Genomic DNA, 11,851 nt, shown 5'->3' with positions numbered 1-11,851 from the left:
AAAAAAAAAAAAAAAAAAGTCAAAGAGTAATTTGTATGGTTTACTTGGAATGAAAACTTCCTATTGATTGAAATTTCTTCTTTTTTTTTTCCTCCTACAGGGTGCAAATATGGCCAAACAGATTGGAGCAGCTACTTATATTGAATGTTCAGCTTTACAGTCAGAAAACAGCGTAAGAGACATTTTTCATGTTGCCACCTTGGCATGTGTAAACAAAACAAATAAAAATATTAAGCGGAACAAATCACAGAGAGCAACAAAGCGAATTTCACACATGCCGGGCAGGCCAGAACTATCAACAGTAGCTACAGATTTGCGAAAGGATAAAGCAAAGAGTTGTACGGTGATGTGAAGGATCTAGATTTCCTTAAGAAGGAGGAAGAGACAGTGTGTTCAGGAAAGGTGAAGACTCAGTGAAGTACGCAGCCAACTGGCACAGAACATCAGCTTAAGTCAATACTTTAAAGGATACTCTTCACCTTTTGTGTGTGACTGTATTTAGGGATTCAGAAAGTAAACCAAGCAATGAAAACAGATGGATCTAAATGAGATGGTGTCAAAAAATGTTACATGGAAGAAATGCCAAAAGAGGAAGATATTTGAATGTGCTAAAAAAGCGATGTAAGGGAAAGTAGCACCTCGGAGAAGAGAGATGTCTTTGACTGTGCTTTGTTTGTTTTTCTTAAAGCTCTATTCCTGGCTACTACTTTGATTTAGTTAAAATAATACTTTAATGTTCCTTTTAAAAAAATGAATTAAAGATATCATTAATATACCCTCTTCATTGAGGAGCTAGCCCTGTGACCTTAGAGTTTGGTTTTTCCAAAGGATATGATCTAATTTCCTACTGGCTCATCATTTAAATGGAAATTATATCAAGGCCCATGGGTCATCCCAGAGGAAAACAGCATATGAGAAGCTTTGAAATTATGCCTTCCTGAGATGGCTGCATAAGCTAAATTTGAACAAGTGGTTAATGAAGACCTTTGGAGACTTACCAGTATTTTCAGTGCCCTACCACAACAAACATTAAAATGAAATAGAAAAAAGTACCTACCTGTTACAGAACTTTTGAAAAGATTTTTTTCTGTTCATTGTGTGATGGTAACTAAAGTGGTGATGCTCTTAATCTTTTATGTTGACATCCCTCTTCGTAATGTCCCGATGTACTGTATGGATATGTCACTGTAGGCAAAATCAAATGAAAGGTGATACGAGTTACAGCAACAAATAATCATTAGTTCAAAACACATTTTTACAGCCTTAGTGCCCAATGCTGTGAGATCTTAAAAACCCACAATTTCTGTAGTCTTCAGGAGTGGAGGAGCTTGGGGCCTTCTCAGTATCTGGCCCTACATACATATAAAGGAGAAGTGCTATTCTGTGATGTGATTCTCTGTAATTATACTTAAACAAACATAGAAGTACACAGGTGAACCAGAATATCTAGTATATTATACACTTTCACAGGGATGCCTTGGATGACCGTCTTTTTAGTACAGATTTCATTATTCTCCTAATGAGTACTATGAGGAAATGGGGCCTATAGAACTGTGGCGCCTTAAAGGGTCCCCAGTGGAAACTGGATAGTGCATTAATCTTAAAGGACTAATGGGTGCATATCCAGGTGGTGATTGTTAAATGTTGGTCAGGTTTTTTTCACGTACTGATTACTACTGTTACATGAAATAAATCAGTCTCTAAAATGGCTTGCAGATGTTTAGTGACCAATTATCTTCATGGCTTCTCTTAAAGGATACTGTAAGCTCTGACTGTTTGCTATAGCTTGTTTGAAGACAAGCGTTGTTTCCAATGATAATGCTTCATTTTTGAAGTATTAAAATGGTGTTCCCATTAAGCTGTGGCAGGGTAAAGGACTTAGGAACTGAATACACTCAATGCCATGTGTTACCAGCACTTTGTTTCTTCTCTGCAAGAAGAGAAAACTACCATTCCAACCATTTTCCACAAAAAGACACTTTACCACCATAATACTCTTCTGACTGATGCAGCAGTATGCTTAGGGCAGTATTACAAAATAGCTGGCAAGTGCTTTCTGTATTTAAATATTGTAAAAAGAAAGTAAGTTATAACTGTCATAAAACAGGAATTCCATTACTTTTTTTAATGTTGAAGTCACTTTGTATGTTTGGTTAATGTTTCTCCAGTATTTATTAAAATATCTTTTTTCCTTTGAATAAAAAAGTCAGTGTAAAGTGACCTCTGTACAACAGTTCATTACAACTTGAGTGTACTGTCCTGAAATACTTGGCATGCATGTTAAAGTACATGCATATCTACATAGGGGAAATCAATCCTAGTTTCCTCTCACGGAAGTCATTCTGCTTTGAAATTATGACATTCATAACTGTGTCACATTTCCCAAAAGTTATGGATGGGCAGGGGAGAGGAGGAAACTTACGCAAGTTACAGCCTTGAAATCATTGGATCCATCTGTTTTTAAAGGAGCTTCTGAATACATGCACTGCTGCATGTTGTATGATTGAACTTCGCAGACTTTTCCCCCTCCCTCCACTGCTCTTAGCAATACTAAGGGGTTAATATATTTTACTCTTAGGACACATTCTTCAATAGCTGTGCTGTATTAAATAAAAGCAAATTTTTCTTCAACATTAGGCAGGCATATCTTCCCTTGTTGTGATGATGTTCATTTTGCCATTGGAAGGTTCACTTTCCAAGTTTCCCTTTATGGTATTTCAGAAATGCTGAATCCAGGCAGGTCCATAAGAGTCTTGTTCATTGACTACAAGGGTCAGATTTCATCCAGAATGTTCCAAGCTCTGCGAGAGCAGCAGTTACCAGTAATATCTCTTAATTCTTGTTCCTTTTATTCTCATTTCCTTTTAATAATCTTTTTATGCTGGACCAATCATAGTTGGAACATCTCTAATCAAGAGTGTTGTTCTGAACTGCATATAACAAGAAATAATCCAGTTCTCAGTTATTTCCTCAAGTCCTATAAAAACTGAGCCAGGAATTTGTGTAAGTTCCCAAGGACACTTTGGGCTCCCAAGCAATAGCTTATGCTTGCTGGTACTTAAAGTTCTTGATGAGTCTTCCCTACCACCCTCTCCCCCCGCCCCCACCTTTTTCTTGGCATAATTGATGCGAGCTTGATAATGCGTAAAAAGTAATTTTTAAAAAGCAGTAATTAATTACCACGTAAAAAGAAAGGCTTCCTATTGCTGAGAGATTGTACTGGACCTTGTGGTGCAATGAGGCCACAGATGGTGGACACTCAGTAGCTTTATTCACACATCGTGATTGTTCAGACTGAGTACTCTTAATTCAAACCATAAAACTTCCCAAAATTCCTGTTTTGAAATAGAACATATCCGTTTTTTCAAAAACATCTGATCTTGATGCAAAAATATCCAGTGATAGAGATTCCAGTGACCACCTCTGTCAAAAAAACTTTGAGCTTTATTTCTAGTTGAACTTTAGCTTCAGCTTGCACCTATGTTTTATCTTTGATAGATGGAAGAGCACTCATGAATTTTGTTTCCCATGTGGGTTCTTATAGATGTGGTCAGGTCACCCCCTAAATTTCTCTTTGCTAAACTGATTGGGCTTCTTGAATCTATTGCTAAAAGCATACTTCCCAATTCAATCAATGTCATGGTTCCTCTCTCAATCCCCTCCAATTTATCAGCATCCTTCTTGAATACTGGAGTCAAACTGGACCCAAGATTCCAAGAAAAATCAAATCCATGCCTAATACAAGGTAATACAACTTCTCTGCTTCTACCCAGAAGTCCTAGCTTGTATATCAAAGGATTACATTGGCCTTTTTGGTCAGTACCAGTATGTCATTGGAAGCCTACATTTAGCTGATTTCTACCTCAAGTCCTTTTCAGAATCACAGAGTTCCTCTCCATTCTGTACCTATACTTGTATATCTCATAGTATGTCTTTGATGATGAAAAAACATGTACTGCTTGCTTCTACCTGGCTTAACAAGTGATACTGACTACTTGGTATCAGTGACTTGTGACCTAACCCAGTTCCCATGTCTTAAGAAGATTTTATCAGTAATGGAATCAGTATCATGAAAAAAATGTTAAATAGCTCAAAATCAAGAAATTGTTCTAGTGAAACTTCAGTAGACATACATGTGGTTGATGACAATTCCCCAAATACAAATACATTTTAAGGCCAATCAAAATAATTGACTGGTTACTAATCCATTTAATGTGTGGCGCATGATTTGATTTTATTTTAGTTTCTTAATCAAAATGTCATGCTGCACCCAGTCAAATGCTGTACAGAGGGCTAAGTATGTTACACTGGCACTATTATTCTTATTTACCAAGCTTGTAATCTCCTATAAAAAAAAAAGATATCAAGCTAGTTTGACAAGATCTATTTACCATAAATCCATTTGATTGGCATTAATTATATTACCCTCTTTTAATTCTTTATTAATCCAGTCCCATCTCAACTGTTCCATTATTTTTCTCAGTATCAATGTTAGGCTAAAAGGCCTATAATTACCTATGTCACCCTGATTACCCTTTCCAAAACCTGTCACATTAACTTTTAGTCCATGGGAATTTCCCCAGCATTTCAATACTTACTGAAAATCACAATTACCAATACAGAGAGCTCTCTAGCCAGTTTTTTCTAAACCCCTTGATATAAGGTGTGATTGGAAAATATTTCTTTATCATATGATATGAATATATCATGTGTCTTTGATATAAATACAGAACAAAAGAATTTATTGAATAATTCTGCCTTTTCTCCATCATTTGACAATGCTGCCATTTCCATCCAGTACGACTGTTAGATTTTCTTTAGTTTCTAAGATATTTGAAAGCCTCCTTATTGTACTTTACAGTCCATAGATTTTGCTGTGTGTTCTTTTGCTTCCCTTGTTAATTTTCTTTCATTTCTGTAATGAATATACAATAAAAGCTATTGGTTTCTCTCTCTTTTTTTAAGTATAATTTTCACACGTAAAAAAAGAATTGTAATCAATATTGGAACTACAATTCCAAAAAACCAATTCTGGGAACAGGAGCTTAACCATGTGCTTTGTAAAGACACTATTTTATAAAAATCCGTGTAACTTGCATAATTCACTCTACATTTTAAACCAAGGAAAATGATTGAAAGAAGAGTTGCTTTCTTCAGATGGAATTTCTGTGGCTAATGGTATGTATAGAAGTAGAATCCACATCACTAAAGAAGCACATTTTTGTTTGCTTTTTGATGTTTGTGAAATGATCTATCTCCTTAAATCTATGGTTAAGCTTTCTAGTGAAAGAGGTGGTAAATCACATGTTCTTTTATTTGTAATTTGTGGTAAGTGTCCTTTGGTAAGAAAAACATTCTAAGTACTCTTTTGGTTTCTAGAAAATAAATGTGGTAAGTTTCTATTTGTTAGTCTGTATGCAGAAAGACAGGGTGTCTGCCTTTTGATTCTTCTGTTGCACAACTAGGTTAGGTAATCATTTATAGTAACTGAAACATTTTACTGGATATGTACACTGCTGAAAAATTTCAAAACATTTAACAAGAGAACAGTGCAACAAAAATCCCCACAATATTTTACGATGCTGAATTAGAATGGACCTGAGGCCAGTTTCATAACAAGATAACCAGCTAATATGTGTGCTGTTCAGTCCCTATTTAACTATATACTAAAATACCAAGAAAATCTAGAGGCAAGGGCAGGAATCTGCTTTCCAAATGAATCAGTTACCAGTCATCACAATAGCAGGAATCAGGCAGAATACAAAGGAAAGCAAATAAATGTCCATAGAATCATAGAAAAGTAAGTCTGGAAGGGATGTAAGGAAGTCATCTAGTCCAATTCTGCTCAGGGCAGGATCATCCCTATCCAAACCACTCTAAACTAGTGCTTATTTCACCTGTTAAAATTTTCAGGAACAATCCAAAATATTGTCCAAACAATACAACCCCCGCTCAGGTTTCTTAATCTTTCTGGGTAATTCAACTCAATAAAAATAAATTTTAAAATTTTGCCAATTGCTTGTTACACATTTATGTGCACAAATATATAAGCAAAAATACCTCTTCTTGTGGCCAAAACTAACAACCAGTAAACTGCCTGGTTCAAATATAGTCCAGATCAGTGATACTAAATCATAATGGCGCAGTTCCTTGTCCTGTCTGTAGTTTCTACCCAATTCCCAGCACAGAAAGAAAGCACACCCGTCACAATAGAGGTTCTTGCTTGCAGTCTCATGCTAAAGATGAATGCAAGTGGAAATAGTTTATCACCCCTAAAGAATAAGCGAGCGTCTGCAGGAGTGATACAGGAGACCTTGTTCTAGGGACAGAAATTACACGTAACCAGTATAAGCGGTCAGAAACCAGTTCAAATGTGTAACATAACAGAAGTTCAGTACACATAAGCCACTTTCAAAATGGCCGAAACTAATTTCAGATAATCCTGGATGGATGTAGTATCAGACAACTGATTTACTTTAAACTAGTTTACTGAGCATCTGTCCCAGATCCCCTCCAGATTCAAGTTAACTCACAGCCCCTCAGCATCCCGGGATGCACCTCCCCGCACCCCGCACCCTCAGCAGGGTTAGCAGGCTAGCCTTAGCCCAAACTGTCTGCTCCAGCTGAGCAGGGAGGTGTGCTTGACCTCATTGTCCTTGTGGGCTTGAGGAAGGAAGGGTTTGGGGCTCTGTAGCTGCGCTTGGACGTAAGGGTACAGAAAACACCTGCTCAGAAACATCATAGCAATAGAGGTCTCTAGAAGTCATCAGATTCATCCTCCTGCTGTGATGCTGGGTCAGATTTACCTAGACCATTCCTGAGAAATGTCAGGCTGACCTGGTTCTGAACAGCTTTGGTTTGTTGGGGAGTCTACAACTCTTCTTCTCCTCTTCCTCCCTTCCCCGCAAGTTCCAGTCTAAACTAAATCTTCATTGTTGTAAATGTGACTACTACTTATCCCTTCATTAATGAACATGGAAAACAATTGATCCCCATTCTATCTATCTATCTATCTATCTATGACTTTCAAGACTGTTGAACACCTCCTCAGTCTTCTCTTCCCTAGGCTAAACAAACCTAGTTCCTTCAATCTTCCCTCCTAGGTCACATTTTCTAAACTTTATGGATTTTTGCTGCTGTCCTCTGGACTTTCAGCCGTTTGTCTAGATCGGTAGTTAGTGATCTTTCCAGGCAGAATGACCTAGTTTGGGTCACAGGTAGAGGGGCACAGCAGAAGCGTCTGCCACCACAGCTTCTTCCCACTGTTACAGGGGAAAATGTGCATTGCCAAATGTCACTGAAATCCCACATGTGTAGGCCAGAACCAATGACTCTACAGGCAATAGGCTGCCAGCCCCTGATCTATAGCTTTCTTAAAGTGCAGTGCCCAAAACTGGATGTAGTCCTCTGGCGCTGAGCAGGGCAGAATGATTCCTTCAAAGGCTTTACATATGGCAATCCTGTTAATGCATCCCAGAAAGACATTTGCCTTTTTCTGCAATAGCATCATATCATTTATTCATAATTAGCTTGCAATTCACTCTAACCATCAGCATGGAGTACAGTAGTGATGCCTAGCAAGCTTTATCCCACTTGGTATTCATTTTCCTCAAGTGTAATACTTGGTGCTCACTTTTTGGAATGCCATCTTAGTTATTTCAGCTCCCATGTACACAAAGAGAGGACTTTCCCACATTTTGCCTCAGGACAATTTCTGAGCTAGAAGAAAGCCCCATGACCTCCTTAGGATTAAAGTAAAACTGGGTTTAGGGCCCTTGCTATGGGCATTATAGTAATTGCCCTTTCAGGATTGGGAAAGAGTTTTTCTCTTATTGCAAGACTGGCCTGATCAGGGTAGGTTTTTCCCTTTCGTCTCAGCAGTCTGAGCCCCAGAGGATAAATAGGGTTTTAAAATTCATTTCACCATGACTTGGCAGATGCCAGGACAGGTAGAGGAATTGCTTGCCAAATATACTAAAATTGGAAGAAGATTAGGAGAAGGAATCTTTCAGGAAAAGGTAAAGAAAGGCCCAGAGCTCTGTCTAGCACAGCAAGAAGACAATCCACTCCTTCCCATTCCCTTCATCTTTGAACAAAGTGAGGGAAGATGCAATAGTGTCAAGGCTATAATGCAGGGAACAGGCTAGCTAGTGTACAGTTCTGTCACCAGCTGTCCACCAAGTAGAATGGAAAGGAGAGAGGTTAACATATCAGTTCAAATGCAAAGGAAGGGTGACTTACCCTGGACAAGTTATTTTCACATAGTTACCAGACAAGTTAATAACTTGGTGACCTAGTTAATCTATATTCCTGGTGTTTTGTCTTTCTTCCAGGACAACAGGTGCCTGTTTAAATGATCATATTACAACAAGTGACATTTTCAGACCAATATTTATATTGTGTTCTGCCAGCATGAATTTAGAGTGACTCTGTGGTACTTATGCCCATGTCAATCTGGACTAAGCACCTCCACAGTGCCCAATATTAGATCAAATTATTAATAATATAGTGTATGTCAAAATATGCCTTTCATTTCTCATACAATGCATTAGAGAGCTTCAGATACCACTTGTCTTCTATGCACATTGAGCATTACATTGTCATTAATACTGCATGGTTGACTGGAGAAATGAAAGAAGCCATCAAATGCTTTTTTGACACCTTCAAAGGAGGAAATGATGTATGCGACAGCTCTATTTCTTGCCATATGGTTTAATTGTCATAGAATGTATTTGGAGGGTTTCACTCCTATTTGCTGTGCAACATGCATAACAACAGTTTTCAGTCTGTCTACCTAAAAAGCTTAGGTTACAATTTCAAAGGGGCCATGGGCACATGCAGTATAAACAGCCTCAAAAGCTGCATCTGAATTCTCAGAGAGCAACAATGGCTAATTCATGCTTTGCGAGGATTTTTTTTCCCCCTCCACATGTACTGGGCTGAAAGGTCAGAAGGTTGGAAAAGAAAAAATATTTTTTTCTTTTTTCCTCTGGCTTTGTTACTGTGTGTCATGCTGGACTTCAGGTCTGGGGAGAGGAAAGGGTGACCTTAAGGTTAGGAGGAGTAGCCAAGGTCTGAAGGGAGTGTGCTGGGTCAGAGCGTAGGGAAGCCAGGAAGTCCAAAGCCAGGAGATCCCTCGGGGGAACTGAGTCAGAGGTCCAGAGGGTCAAGCAGAGTGTAGGGTCAGGAGGCTAACTAAGTCAGGTATCCAGGAAATCAAACCAGAATTGGGTCAGGTATCCAAAGGATCAGGCCAAACTTGGGGTCCATGTTCAAGCTGAGTCTGCTATCTGAAGAGTCTCTCAGGAAGCCACTAGCAGCACAAGCAAAGCATGCAGCAACCTGGATATAGGATTGAACATTGTTGTCCAGACACTTCTTCTCCTGGGTCAGGGGTTTATACTAAAACGGATGACCGGTCAGCTGACCTCGGCTGGCCACTTTGGTGGCAGGGAGTGGGTATGTGGCTAAGCCCAAGGTGCAGGATCCTGTTCACCTGTATCTGCCCCAGTGCTAGGCAGGTGCTGGACCAGGATGAGCAGCTGTGCCAAGCAGGCTAGGTTCAAAGGCCTCAGCCTGACACTACAATAGGTCTGATGACCAGCCAGCTGCTTCAACTAGAACAGATTGTCATTACCTGCTTGCTTACCTGTGTCTGCACAGGGAACACATTATGCTCGTGCTATGTGTACGTCACACATCTCATCCAGAAAAACCAGTTGTTTCAGACTCTAGGATACCAGCATCTCCCCTCCACCAGGCTAATTCATAGGACTTAGGACCAAAGGGTAACATTTTCTTAGTGCCTGAGTTCATGGCCAGGTTACTTTCGGAGATGGTAATTTTTTGGAAATGCTTCATATACAGCAGGGCTGGAATAGACATTCACAGGCCATCTAGCCCAACTCCCTGCCTGAAGCAGGATCATCTCCATGTAAACCATCCCAGACAAATCCGTTGTTTAACCTCTTAGCAAAACTACAGTCAACCCTGACACAAAACATGATATAACACCTTAACCTGCCACAGGTAAAGCAGGGACACAACAGCAGCCAATTTCCTGCTGCTGTAAAGGTTGTTAACATACACTTAAGAGATCCCAGGTAGAAGTCCATGCCTCCTGCTACAGAGAAAGGCAAAACCCACAAGTCCATACCAATCTGACCATGTGGTAAAAGGAGCACATCCCAATCAAAATCCCTAGATTTGACTGCAGTTAACACCCAATGTCTCTGAGGAAAGCTTAAGAAAAACCCTGCCTCATATAGCGGGGCTGGGAGAAAAGGTAGAGGGGGAATTCCCCCCAACCCTACGAAGCAATCAGCAAAGTCCATAAGCATGGGAAATACTTATAGAAGAACATAGGCATCACTTACATTAGCAAGAAAAGTCTGTAAGTTGTTCACATAATTGATAATAGGAAGATATCAATGTGTTACACTGCTTCCAGTGGGATCCCCAAAGGTTTGGTGTTGGTCCATAGCTATTCAACATTTTTGTCAATGATTTCCATGTAAAATATTATAGTACGCTAATATATATTCTATATAGTGATAGAAAAGCCTTTGCTGCTAAGATATATATATGAAACAAAGATTGATAGGGCAATGTATAATGAGGGAACAGGTTACTGTTACAAACTGATGGATCACTTAATTAAATGGTCACAGAATGTGTTCTTATACAACTAAATCCAATGTAAAACATCTGAAAGCTGGAAATGCAGGTTATACTGACAAAGTAGGAGACTCTTGGGGAAACAATAGTTTGAGGAAGGACTTAGAAGCCATCATGGGTACTTTTCTCAGCATGTGTTTGTGGTGTTGTGGTAGTTCCTCAACTGAATAAAATGGCAACATGACAGTATTGCTAAGGCTGCTGCTAGGACCTTGTGTCGAGTTCTGGGGTTTACACTGAAGAAGGATGTAGAGATACTAGAGAGAGTTCAGAGGTAGGCCACAAAAAGTTTCCAGGAATTGGAAAGCAAGTCCTACCATGTAAGACTTAATGGGAGCATCTACACGTGCAATTAGGGTGGAGCAATAAACTCCAGCCCACATTACACCAGAAGTTATTGCTCCCAGGCACAATGTTTGAATGGGAACCTGGGACCACTACACATTGAGCCAGGAACAGTGCAGCCTTGGCTGGCAGGTGCCTGGGGGACCAGCCTGCCAGCCCAGGAGTGCTCTGACCTGGTTCAACATACTGCAGAGGGGCTGGCTAAGGCACAAGGATGCTCCAGTGAGGGACTAGCCAGCAGGCAGCCCCTGCACTGAAGCACCCTTATGTCCCAGGCAGTTGTGATCTACACATGTGCTGCTGTGAAGTAAAAAACTCCACAGTAGATTAGTACTTGTATTTACAGGTGTTAACCGATTACAGGGGTAATTAGTTTTTTCCACCCTAATAGCACTGCTTATGTAGATTCTGAGACATTTACTGTGAAGCTAATTAGGCAACTGCAGTACACATGCCCAGTAGAGCCCAACCTATTCAGTTTATCAAAGAGAAGATTGAGAGGTGACTGTGAAAAGATACTTACACATGGGGAAAACATTTAGTACTTGGGAACTTTTTCCCTCACTGACAAGGGCATAACAAGAACCAGTGGTTGAAGTTACAGAAATTTAACTTTGAAATCAGATGCAATTTCCTAACAATGAGGCAGACCGAACATACGGACAGATTAGGAGGGACAGTGGTGGATTATCCATTGCTTAAAGTCCTAAAGGCAAGATTGCATGGTGTTCTAAAACATATGCTTTTCATAGATTTCATAGACATCAGGGCTAGAAGGGACCTCGGGAGATCATCGAGTCCAGCCCCCTGCCCAAAGGGCAGGAAGTCA

The 11,851-nt window shown here is 39.7% G+C and overlaps 1 protein-coding gene across 1 annotated transcript in view; it reads left to right on the top strand.

Annotated features, from left to right (window-relative positions):
* The window catches only part of RND3 (Rho family GTPase 3), a 20,592-nt gene extending 15,637 nt beyond the window's left edge, over positions 1 to 4,955 (top strand). Inside the window, exon 5 of the mRNA XM_019554135.1 lies at positions 101 to 4,955. Within this exon, the coding sequence (XP_019409680.1) occupies positions 101 to 352 (252 nt within the window). The 3' untranslated portion in view covers positions 353 to 4,955. The remainder of the gene's footprint in view (positions 1 to 100) is intronic.
* Positions 4,956 to 11,851: the final 6,896 nt, after the last annotated feature.

The sequence above is a fragment of the Crocodylus porosus genome, unplaced genomic scaffold (genome assembly GCF_001723895.1).
Source record: "Crocodylus porosus isolate Cpor-Errol unplaced genomic scaffold, CroPor_comp1, whole genome shotgun sequence".
In the NCBI taxonomy this organism is placed as follows: Eukaryota; Metazoa; Chordata; order Crocodylia; family Crocodylidae; genus Crocodylus; species Crocodylus porosus.
The sequence above is the reverse complement of the archived record's forward strand: the minus strand, read 5'-3'. Positions and strand labels throughout refer to the sequence as shown.